We start from the raw sequence: 13,188 nt of genomic DNA on the forward strand, positions 1-13,188 counted from the left end.
TGGCCTCTAGTTTAAAATCCAGTCTATCTGATATGAGAATTGCTACTCCAGCTTTCTTTTGAGGTCCATTTGCGTGGAAGATGGTACTCCATCCCCTTACTCTAAGTCTGAATGCATCTTTGGGTTCAAAATGAGTCTCTTGTAGACAGCAAATGGATGGGTCATGTCTTTTTATCCAATCTGCAACCCTGTGGCGTTTTATGGGAGAGTTTAAGCCATTTAGATTGATAGAGATTATTGACAGATATGATTTTAATGATGCCATTTCTCTTTAAAGTCTTTGTATCGGTTGTGACTTGCTGCTCTGTATCACTCTTGGGGCCTTTTTACCTTTATAGAGCCCCCCTTAATATCTCCTGTAGGGCTGGTTTCGTGGTTACGAAATTGGTTAATGATTGGCGATTTTGGAACGTCTTTATTTCTCCATCAATTCTGAATGACAGCTTTGCTGGATAAAGGATCCTTGGCTGCATGTTTTTCTCTGAAAGAGCTTTAAAAATGCCCCCCCAAGCCTTTCTCTCATTCCAGGTCTCTGTAGACAGGTCTGACGTAATCCTGATACCTTTGCCTTGGTACGTGAGAAATTTCTTTGCCCTGGCCGCTTTCAATACTGTATCCTTGGATCTAATATTTGCGAATTGCACTATGACATGCCGTGGCGTAGGTTTGTCCTGGTTGAGCTTGGATGGGGTCCTCTCTGCCTCTTGGACACGAATGCTTGTTTCCCTTGCTAGATTAGGGAAGTTTTCAGCTACAATTTGTTCAAATATCTCTTCTAGACCTCTGTTTTTCTCCACCCCTTCAGGGATGCCGATGATTCTGACATTGGATCGTTTCATAGAGTCAGTAATCTCCCGTAATCTACATTCGTGGGCGTGGATTTTTTTAAGACCAGCTTCTATTTTCGTTTTTTCTTCTACTAACCCATCCTCCAATTCGCTAACGCGTTCCTCTGCCTCGGTGACCCTGGCCGTCAGAGCCTCTAGTTTTGACTGCATTTGGCTCATAGAATTTTTAATTTCTGTCAGATTCGCTCTCATTTCTGCCCTTAGGGATTCTATATTCTCAGCAACGCTTTCTCTGATGCTTTTTTCAAGTTTACTCATCATCTTGACCATTGTTGCTCTGAATTCCATTTCTGATAATTGGGATACATCCATATGTATTAATTCTGTGGCCGAGGCCAATTCTGTGGCAGAGGCCACAGACTCATTATCTTTTCTTTGCTGGGGGGGACTTCTCCTTCTCGTCATTCTGATGAAGAGAGATTGCAGGGTTGTCCAGAGCCCAAGTGTTGACTGGGACCCAGGCCGTGCGCCCTTGTTTTATAGAGATCTTAGGGATGTGGGCTTCTTCCTTAAAGAGTTTATTTATTTATTTGAGAGAGAGAGAGACAGTCAGCAAGAAAGGGAACCCAAGCAGAGGAGTGGGAGAGGAAGAAGCAGGTTCCCGGTGGAGAAGCCCGATGAAGGACTCCTTACGGAGCGTTGTGATCACACCCTAATCCGAAGACAGGTGCTTGGTGACTGCGCCTCTCAGGCGCTCTGGGTTGTGGGCTTCTTGATTTTTCAGCCTGCCTTCTGGGGGAGGGGCTTACTGGCCGGTACTCAGAAAACCCTGTTTGGGTAGAGTCTCCGTGTCCCCTGCGAGGGGGGATGGGGATGGGCACCCTGTGAGCCGGTATTTCCGGGCTTTTGTTCTCTGGCGGCTTTCCCTGGCGGTTTGCTATGCCTCTTCTGAGAGAGCAGCAGCGGCTGAAATTCAGCCTCTGTCTCAGAACAGAGGGATCGCGGATCGTTCTCCACTGATGTTCTGGCCACTTTAACTCTGTTTCTGTTGGTGCTGCTCAACCCTGCAGCATCCCGGGCTGTGCGCCCCACACCCGGCGTCCCAGCCCTCACTTCCAGGGCCGGCACGTCTCTGTCCTTTGTGTTTCCAANACGGGCTTCTGTTCTCTGGCGGCTTTCTCTGGCGGTTTGCTATGCCTCTTCTGAGAGTCAGAGCAGCAGCGGCTGAAATTCTCTGTCTCAGAACAGAGGGATCGCGGATCGTTCTCCACTGATGTTCTGGCCACTTTAACTCTGTTTCTGTTGGTGCTGCTCAACCCTGCAGCATCCCGGGCTGTGCGCCCCACACCCGGCGTCCCAGCCCTCACTTCCAGGGCCGGCACGTCTCTGTCCTTTGTGTTTCCAACCCCGCCCGCCGCCAGCCGCCCCGCGCGGGCTCCCGGAGCTCCCCGTCTCAGTCTGGTGTCTCGCGGGTGCTGACCGCGAGTCCGCCTGCTCCCCCGTGCAGGTGGCCCTCCAGCCTCCAGCCGCTCCGCGCACACTCCCGGAGCTCCCGGTCTCAGCTCGATCCAGTGAGCACACCAGAGCTCCGGAGCTCCGTGAGATGCTTGGTGGCGCACGCTCCCGGCTCACGGACTCAGTCTGCTGTTTCCAGGTTGCGGGTCCGCGGTCCGCCCGCTCCCCGGTGCAGGTGGCCCGCCTGCCACCACGCGCGAGCTCCCGGAGCTCCCGTTCTCAGTCTGCTGTCTCGCGGGTGCCGTCCGCGAGTCCACCTGCTCCCCCGTGCAGGTGGCCCGCCAGCCGCCAGCCGCCCCGCGCACTCCCGGAGCTCCCGTTCTCAGTCTGCTGTCTCAAGCGTGCGGGTCCGCGGTCTGTCCGTTCCCCCGTGCAGGTGGCTACCGCTTCCCGGCGCCCTGACACAGCGGCTCCCTCCCCCTTCTGTTTATCTTCCGATATCTGTGCGCGGTTTCACGGCTCCCCACTTCGTACCTCGATACTCAGCGCTGGAGATGTTCATTTGTAGAGATCCAGATGTATCTTCCTGTGTCTCAGGCTGATTCCGTGGATGTTCCTGCTGGTCTGACCTATCCAGCTCAACTCAGGGGACCGGCTGAAAAAGGGGTCCCCTACTCCTCCGCCATCTTAACCTCCCCCCTGGATAGAATGTTTAACCAGTGACATAAACAATAGAATATTTTTAAAATCACAAAATTGTAACCACAGATGTTAAACTGATTTGGACAAGAACCATCAATGAATTCTAAAATTACTAGGTGGAAGGATGGTAGGTAATAGGATATTTACACCTTAAAAAACCATTCCCACATATTATTTATGGCTTATAAAGAGAAAAATGTGCTTTTACAATGGAGAAATCTGGCTGTTATCACCTTAACCAAACATTCAGTTTTGGTATCACCAATTGTGGTATATTATGCATCCACTAATGTAATGGAGAAGTGGGTACACAGTATCAGCAATGGTATTTCTTACTAGAAATTTTACCTGAATCTAATCATGAAGAAAGGGATAAATTTCTAAACATGGGGAATATGTAGGAAAACTGGCCTGGACTCTACAGAGTTTTCAATGTCCTTAAGAGAGAGCTATCCTAGATTGGTGGAAGACTAAAAGGACATAATCGTCAAATGCAACATACCAACTTTGACTAGATCTTGGGACAGGACAAATGACAAGGTATAAAAGTCATTTTCAGAGACAATGGAGATAAATAATGAAATATATGCTGGAGTACACTTCTGAATTAATACTGATTTTCTTAGGTTTGATTATGATGTGCTTGTGAAGCAAAATGTACTTAATATTGGGAGTTGGAGACTCATGAATTTAGGAGTGAACCAAAGATTTGCTGCAATGTCTATCAAAATTCCAGTGACATATTTCACAAAAAAATTTAAAAATCCTAAAATTCATGTGGAACCACAGAAGACCTCAAACAGCCAAAGCAATCCTGAGCAAGAACAAAACTGAAAGTATCACATTTTCTAATTTTAAAACATATCATAAAGCTACAGTAATCCAAACAGTATGGTACTGGCATAAAAACACACAGACCAGTGGAACAAAATACAGAGCCTAGAAAATCCACACAAAATTTAGAAATAAATTTACAGCCAACTAATCTTCAACAAAGATGCCAAGAACACATAATGGGGAAAGGACAGTCTCATCAATAAATAGTACTGGGAAAACTGGATAATCATATGCAAAATGAAACTGGACCCTATCACACACCAAATACAAAAGTCAACTCAATATAGATTAAAGACTTAACATACCTGAAACTGTAAAATTACTAGGAGAAAACAGGGAAAAAACCTTCTGACACTGGTCTCGGCAATTATTTTTTGGGGGGGTACGATCCCAAAAGCATAAGCTACAAAAGCAAAAACAGACAATTGGGATTGCATCAAACTAAAAAAATACTGCACAGCAAAGGAAACAATCAATAGACTGAAGAGATAATCTGCTCGAGTAGAGGAAAATATTTGCAAGCCATACTTCTGATATGGGACTAATAGCCAAAATATACAAAGAACTCATACAACTCAACAGCAAAAACCAAATAAGCCAATTAAGAAATGGGCAAAAAACATGAACAGACTTTTCTCAAAAGATATGTGAATGGCCAACATGTATATGAAAAGGTGCTCAACATCACTAATCATCAGGGAAATGCAAATCAAAACTATAATGAGATATCACCTCACACCTGTTAGGATACCTATTATCAACAAGACAAACGGTAAGAATTGGCAAGAATGTGGAGAAAAAGGAAACTTGGTATATTATTGGCAGGAATACAAATTGGTACAGACACTATGGAAAACAACTTGGAGATTACTCAAAAAATGAAAAATAGAACTACTATATGATGCAACAATCCCACTTCTAGGTATATATCAAAGGAACTAAAATCAGTATCTCAGCGATATGTGCACTCCGCATCCTTATTCACAATAGCCAAATTATGGAAACAACCTAAGTGTCCATCAATGGATAAATGGATAAGAAAAATGTGTTGTGCAAAGAAATACAAAGAATTATAAGGGAATACTATGAAGATTATACATGCCAACAAACTGGACAACCTAGGAAAAAAATGGATAAATTCCTAGAAACATAAAATCTCCCAAAACTGAATCAGAAAGATAAAGAAAATTTGAACAGGCCAATTGCTACTAACAAAACTGAATTGATAATCAAAAGACTCCTCTCAAAAGACCAGGAGGTCTTCACAGGTGAATTCTACCATTTAATGAAGAATTAATACCTATTCTTCAAATTTATTCTACGAGGCCAGCATTATCCTGATACCAAAACCAAAGCCACACACACAAAACTAAACTATAGGCCAATATCCCTGATGAACAGAGGTGTAAAAATCCTCAACAAAATATTGAGCAAATTGAATTCAACAATACATTAAAAGAACCATACCATATGATTTCACTCATATGCGGAATATAAAACACAAAACAAAAACACAAACAAACAAGCAAACAGGAAATACTCAAAAAGAGAACAAAAAAGGTGGTTGCCAACGGGGAAGTCGGGGTGGAGGACTGAAATAGCTGAAAGAGATTAAGAGATACAAACTTCCAGTTATAAAATAAGTCAGAGAAATAAAAATTACAGTATAGTTAATATAGTCAATATTGTAGTAATGTTACATAGTGACAGATGGTGACTATATTTATGGTGAGCACGGAATAATGTACAGAATTACTGAATCACTATTTTGTGCACCTGAAACTAATATAACATTGTATATAATTATAATTGAATAAAAAATTATAGTATATATGCAAATGTGTAACTTTTTTTGCTATCTAAAATTTTGAATATTTTCCAAATTCATTAAATATTCTAAAAAAGAAAAAAGCGGCATGTGTGTATAAAAAGTAGTATTATTTGGCCTTGAAACAGAAGAAAACCCTTCCATTTGTGATAATGTGGATGAAACTGGTGGCTGAAATAAGCCAGACTCAGATACTACATGATCTTATTTATATGTGGAATATAAAAAAAATTGAACTCATAAAAGCAGAGAATAGAATGCTGGTTACCAGGGATGGGGGAAATGTGGAGATATTGGTCAAAGGGTACTAAGTTTCAGTTATGCAGGTGAATAAGTTCTACAGATCTAATGTACAAAATGACTACAGTTAATAATACTATATCATACACTTGAAATTTGCTAAGAGAATTGATCTCTCTCATCACATAAAAAGATGTTAACTACATGAGGTGACTGATATATTAATTAGCTTGACTGTGGTAATCATTTCACAATGTGTATGTGTATCAAAAAATATATACAGGGGCGCCTGGGTGGCACAGCAGTTAAGCGTCTGCCTTCGGCTCAGGGTGTGATCCCGGCGTTATGAGATCGAGCCTCCGCTATGAGCCTGCTTCTTCCTCTCCCACTCCCTCTGCCTGTGTTCCCTCTCTCGCTGGCTGTCTCTATCTCTGTCGAATAAATAAATAAAATCTTTAAAAAAAAATACAATTTTTATTACTCAATTATATCTCAATAAAGCTGGAAAAAAAAGAATTTAGGAGTGGAATGTTCTATCTGTCACCTACATTCAAACAGTTTGGCAAAAGGGAAGTGCATGTGTGTGCGGAAAGATATTAAGCAGGTGTGCCTAGATGTGCCTAGATGTTAATAATCGATGAAGTGAGGTAATAAAGTAATCAGCTATTCATTGTAGTGTGCCTAGATGTTAATAATCGATGAAGTGAGGTAATAAAGTAATCAGCTATTCATTGTAGTGTAGTGTACTTTCAGCTGTCAGTCTTTCAGATTTTCAGCTGTGAATTTAAAAATATTTCTGGAGGAGAGGCACTTGGGTTGCTCAGTCAGTTAAGCATCTGCCTTCGGCTCAGGTCATGATCTCAGGGTCCTGGGATGGAGCCCCACATCGGGCTCCCTGCTCAGTGGGGAGTCTGCTTCTCTCTCCTTCTGCTCCTCCTCCCCCCCCAACTTGTGTGCTCACTCTCTCTCTCAAATAAATCAATAAAATATTTTAAAAAAATACTTCTGGGGAATACAGAAGCAATAAGTAAATAATCCCATATGAAATCATTCTATTTTCAGTACAAAGAAGTTCATTAAGCAAAACAGAACATCAACCCACCTCCTACCTAAATTAATAAATACCAAAATCGTGACACTTGATATAAATACTTTAAATAATTTTTTTAAATTATGAAACCATCCACACAGCCTTATCCTTAGTCTCTAGTGTTGTAACACAGGCAGTTCATGATCTCAACAGGTCTTGAGATAATGATTATGTGTTTTATCAATTCTCCCTTCATTCTTCTATTGCAGTGCTTAGACTGTGCTTTATAATATCCGTGTACTTATATTTCCCTCTCATTAAATTGTAAGTTCCTAAATACAGGGAGTGTGTCATATGTATTACTGTATCAAACATAATATGACACACTGTTAAATATTAGCTGAATAAAGGAATGAAAAAGAAAAACTGGGTAAAACTAACTTTTTCAAATACAGTGATTGTTTCCAATTCTTTTCAAACACTTATTCTGGAAATTCTCTTTAGTTCAATGATTTGAAATGTTCATCCCACCACTATTTGTAATATTAACATTTTAGAAATAAATGTACAACATTGGGAAAACAGTAAAATAAATTATGGTATATATAGCCATATAATGGACTTCAATACAGCCACTAATAATGCTAGCAAAGCATTTAATAGCATAGGGAAATGTAAAAGAATTATGAAAATGTAAAAGATTACAAATTAAATATGTGACCTTAATTATGCTTAACAATGTATTAAAAATGCATTAAAAATGAACTAGAAGAAATTGACAGTTCCTTATAAAACTGGATTATGATCTTTTTTTCTTCCTACACCTCCTAAAACTTCAAAAATTTCTGCAAGTAGCAAGTGTTATTCTTAGAACTAGAAAAAAGAAATTAAGAGGAAAAGAAAAATTCACTTAATCACCTTTTCCAAAACTACCTTCTTTCCTATGATAATACATGAAGAAATTAATCTGGCGTCTATTTATAATTTATCTCATGAAGGATATTTAATTTCCATAACCTTACTAATTTTAAATCTTTTCATAGAGTGCTAAATAACTGAAAAATTAAAACAAGAATAAAATGAAAAGTTCACTATCAAACGACAAAACAATATGATAATACCACATAGTACCCAAGTTAGAGATTCAGATACTATATAAATTCCAGGATTGTAACCTTCAAATATATTGGGTTACATGACAGGCTCTAAAACCTGCTAAAAGCTTTTTTTGAAAGCACAAACACTTATTTTTCAGCAAGTTATTTTTTTTAACCTCCCTAAAAACAAAAGGCTACATACATGCATCTCTGCCTCTATATATATTGCTCCCCATTCTTCCATTAATTGTCACCTACCATTTCTGAGGTTTAAGCACAAATCTTTCTGCTTCCAATTATTTTTTATTGGGAAGTAGCAGCTAATCATGCAGCAAGCATTTCTCCTGTTCTTACAGTATTTTTCATAGTTAACTAAATACTTTACTCACCTTCTTCCATTAACCCTCGGATCTGCTCATCTTTCTCTTTCAAAAGGTCTGAAGTCTCACTACTATTTAATCTAGTAGCAAGTTCTTCCTTTATACTTTTAATTTCCTAATAAAAAAAAAAGGAACACGAATACCATAAAAAATTACTTTCATTCTGGGCATATTTTTCAATTTTTTCCATATTCAAAGAAGTCATCCATAATGAAATTCTCAAAAAAGATCTGTAAGTTTTATTCTGTTAAACTGAGTTTATTAGCTCAGTTAATTAAGTAAACAGCTTTGAAACAACACAGAAAACCTCAACTCAGATAGAAACAGGTTTTAATATGGAAATGCAAATGAGAATAAGTTAACTTTCAATACCTTTTTTGAGTATCTCTATACACATATTTTCAGGTTAAACATTGTATTTGGAACAACGTATATCTCCATTTTTCACTGTATTTCTTTTCCTCATCTAAAACTTGCACTTGCTAATGCATTGTGAAATAAGGGAAAACATAATTATATAAGGTTCAATCTACCTTAATAAAACAGAGATTCAGCACAAACATGTCAAGACAGTTTATCTCTTAAAACTACAATGGAGATGTGAAAAGTGTTCCATGATTTAAAATTAGGTTTTAAGCGATGATCTGAAACCAAATAACAGCTAAAAACAACTAGCATTAGGTATTTAAACCATGCTTTGTATCTATTATCATTTCATCCTCACAACAATCCTGTGAGGGAGTTACTTTATCCAACTACACAAATAAGAAAACTAAGACACGACAAGATTGAATAAACTTTGAAGGTCAGAGAGCTATTAAGTGGTAGAGTTTAACTCAAAACCAAGTTTATGAGTCCACAAAGTCCATACTCTGAACCATCCACAACACTGCTGTGCATTTTCCAGCTGTCAAAATTTGATTCATCCATCAAGGCCCAATAAGACTATCCTGCCTTCCATGAAACTTTCCTCAACCCCCTGGTCAGACTTCATTCTCTGTGATACCATTCCAAACTTCGTATTCATCTTCATCTGTAATTTATTTCATTATGCCTAGTACTATGTAGTTGTTGACACGATCTGTTTTCCATCATTAGAAAATCAAACTCTTCACTTAAGGTACTTCAATTTACCTTAAATTTCCTATGGATCCTAAGTAGGAGGTTCATATATAGCAGTACACAAAAAACGTGTTAAAATATTAGGGCCCAAGCTTTCCCCACCTATAGTCAATGGTTTAGGTCTATTTTAGACCTACAATTCAAAGTGCATTACAGAAAACAAGCATTACTTAAAATCTAATTTCTCAATTAGACTGATCCAGATAGAATACAGTAGGGACAAGAAGAGGTAAGCTGGTTAGGTAGTCTCAGGTTATTGTCAGTATCCGAAATGAGCTAGCTAATTAAAGCAACCTAAGCAGAAGGAAGTCTATGACTTATTTCTCTTCTGTAAGAGCATACAAAGAAAAAATATAAATATTAACACTGGTCAAGAAGGAAAGCAACTTAACTGAGAAGGGCAAATGATGAGAAACATTATTACTAATAGTTGGGATAGAAGAAATAATTACTAACTTTAGCTGGTTACCAATTTCTGAAAAAAAACTGCTACAAATTTTAAGAATTAGAACAATGGTTTCCAACCAGGAGTGACTGTGTTCTCAAGAGAACTCTGCCAACATTTTCAATTATCTTAACTCAAGGAAAGGGGTGATGGATGTGCAATGGGAGATGGGGAGGTGAGGGTGACATTGGTGTCTTGTAGGTAGGGGTCTGGATGCTGGTAAACACCCTACAATGCACAGAAAAGTCCCATGCAACATAAAATTATCCAGCCCAAAATGTGAATAGTGTTGAGGAAAATCCTATATTAGAATAAATCAATATTATGCCTCATAAGAGTCACTAACCCTTACGATTTTTTTATTTTAAAATTACTTTGACTTGAAGAATTACATATAATATGTTTGAAATGGTCAGACAGTAACAAATGAGAGTAATGATTTTTAAAAAAAATTTACACAGTGCCTTTTATATTTATTTATTTTGATGAAATTATCATTTACAAAAATTATTCTAATGATCCTCGCTATGTATCTTGCAAGGAATTACAGATAAATTATATAAATAGTGGCTTAGATTCTTTAAAAGTATCAAAAATCTGTAAGTCTAAAGATATTAAAAAATCTACAAATTTAAGTGTTAATATATAGATGGTATCCTTTATTTTTACTTCTCTTTTTTCCATACCAAAATATTATGAATGCATCCCTCAAAAATCTGTGTCTGTATAGAATTTAATTAATATTATTTTTAACTTTCATTACCTTTTTAGCAGCATCTCTCTCTTTGCAGGCTAGCTGAACTTTCTTTTCTGCTTCTGCAATTCTTTGAGTAAATTCATCTTTCAAGGAAGAAATGCTGCTGCTTTCTTCTTTCACTCTAAACATTTCACTAAATTAAAAACAACAGAGACAGAGATACTTGTTTACATATTCTAAGGTAACAAGATGAGTGCAGTTTGCAAAAGGAAAATAACATTGTCTTCAACAGATACCTTACTAGAACAGGTTAGTTTTAAGCCTGTTAACTTTTAAGAGAAAAATAACCTGCTTAATTTATTTTAAAACACCTGAACAAAAACTCATTAGAAAACGAAAATGTCACCAATATTTGAGATGTGTAAAAATAAGATAAAGGTAAACAAAATTATTCATTTTTGAATCTGTTACATTTTACTCATCACCTCCTAAGGCAAACAAATATTCAGTGTTTTTTTTTAATATCATAGTTTTCTTTGAATACACATTTTAAATCTCTAATACTAAAAGGGAAAACGGTTTTTTGTTTTGTTTTTGCAAAATACCTCTCTTCAACGCCAAAGATAATATGGTAAAGATAATTTGAGGAGAAAAGAAATCTCTATGGTGAGAATTGAAAAACTATTCCATTTTCTTTCTTTTTTTTTTTTTTTTAAGATTTTATTTATTTGTCAAAGACAGAGAGAGAGAACAAGCATGGAGAGCGGCAGGCAGAAGGAGAAGCAGGCTCCCAAGTGAGTAAGAAGCCCAAAGTGGGACTTGATCCCAGAACCCTGGAATCATGCATGACCTGAGCCAAGGCAGACACCTGCTGAGCCACCCAGACGTCCCACTATTCCATTTTCAATAATTATTCACAAGTTAAATTTTAAACATTTTAGTTTAAAAAACATTCTTAGGGGCGCCTGGGTGGCACAGCGGTTAAGCGTCTGCCTTCGGCTCAGGGCGTGATCCCGGCGTTCTGGGATCGAGCCCCACATCAGGCTCCTCCGCTATGAGCCTGCTTCTTCCTCTCCCACTCCCCCTGCTTGTGTTCCCTCTCTCACTGGCTGGCTCTATCTCTCTCGAATAAATAAAATAAAATCTTTAAAAAAAAAATTCTTAAATAATAACCAAGTATTTGGGCCTCTACAAAACATTTAAAATTATTCACATTTGTAAAATACTTACTCTTTCAGATTATCATAGGCTTCTTCTAGAAGTGCTTTTTCTTTACTAAGAGATAATAACTGTGCCTCCCTTTTATCCAGTTTCTCATTCAGAAATTCAACTGTCTGAATAAAGAGAATACACAAAAGTCAAACACTTAATCTTAGAAAAACATTTCTACATGCAGGTGATGAGTTGTAAAGGTAATCAAATCACTATAATAAATAAAACAGCATTATCTCATAAAAAGAATTAAGAACAATATTGAGAACATAGTGGATTCAGAACAAGAACTCATACATACCTGCTAGGAGAGCATAAATTATTACAATCACATACCTGGTAAGAGTATAAATTAAGTAAACCACTTTGGAAAACAATTAGACAACATCTAGTTGAATATCTACACACCCTTTAATGTAGAAAATTCTTTTATATATACTTTAGAAAATTCTTGCATAAATATACAAGAATATTTACAAGTTTGTTACAGCAAAAATCTAGGAAAGGTGTGCACATCCACCAAAAGAGGAAGGGAGCTAGAGAGAATAAAAAAAGATCAAAGAGGGGCTTTAAAGCCTCTAGTAATATTCTGTATCTTAGCTGGGTAGTGGATATACAAATGTCTGTTATTCCATTTTATTCTTTAATCCAAATACATAACGTATAATTTTTTAATATGATACTTTGCATTTAAAAAATAAAAGCAATTTTAGAAAATCCATAGGCATGTAACTTTAAAATCTCCAGAATATATCAATATAAAGCTAAACAAAAAAGGAATGGTTAGAATATCTTACTCCATAGGTCTTGCTGAAGTAGTGATAAACTTGTATATGAGGGGAGGAATGATGCTTTTAATGCACTAAAAAAATAGTCTTACCTGATTGAGGTCTTGGTTAATTTAGAAATCACTTATCTTCTGAAAGTAACTCAAAAATATCTTGCTGATACGACATAGTGTTGGTTTCAGGAATTCAAACTGCTATTATAGCTAGAGCAGGGCATTTTGTTTGTGAACAATATTTAACCTAGGTAACAGAATCTGGCACTTTTTTTTTAGATTAAGTAATTCAATACATGGCACTTACAGGACATTTCTTCAAGACATCCTATATCTCAGAGGAGTCTATTAAAGATGCCAAATCCAACTCAATTTCTATATCTAAAAATCATAGGAAAAACCAAAACTGTGACTTCATGTTAAAGAATTTACACCACTTTCCTTTTATATGTATTAGGTAGAAGCAATTTATCATTCCTAGGCAATACCATTGTACCTCGGACATTTCCCATTCTTATTCATGTAAGATAGCTATCAGGGAAACATCAAAATAACATAAAAGAGAAAACAAACA

General features: G+C 37.4%; 1 protein-coding gene across 2 annotated transcripts in view; it reads right to left on the reverse strand.

The window, feature by feature from the left end:
- The window catches only part of TMF1 (TATA element modulatory factor 1), a 39,203-nt gene that overhangs the window by 20,101 nt on the left and 5,914 nt on the right, over window positions 1-13,188 (reverse strand). For both annotated transcript variants that reach the window (XM_019805040.2, XM_002924401.4), the window contains exons 3-5: window positions 11,852-11,955; window positions 10,688-10,814; window positions 8,367-8,472 (exon numbers count right to left, since the gene is read on the reverse strand). In XM_019805040.2, coding sequence (XP_019660599.1) covers window positions 8,367-8,472; window positions 10,688-10,814; window positions 11,852-11,955 — 337 coding nt within the window. The remainder of the gene's footprint in view (window positions 1-8,366; window positions 8,473-10,687; window positions 10,815-11,851; window positions 11,956-13,188) is intronic.

This window comes from Ailuropoda melanoleuca, chromosome 4 (genome assembly GCF_002007445.2).
Source record: "Ailuropoda melanoleuca isolate Jingjing chromosome 4, ASM200744v2, whole genome shotgun sequence".
Lineage (NCBI taxonomy): Eukaryota > Metazoa > Chordata > Mammalia > Carnivora > Ursidae > Ailuropoda > Ailuropoda melanoleuca.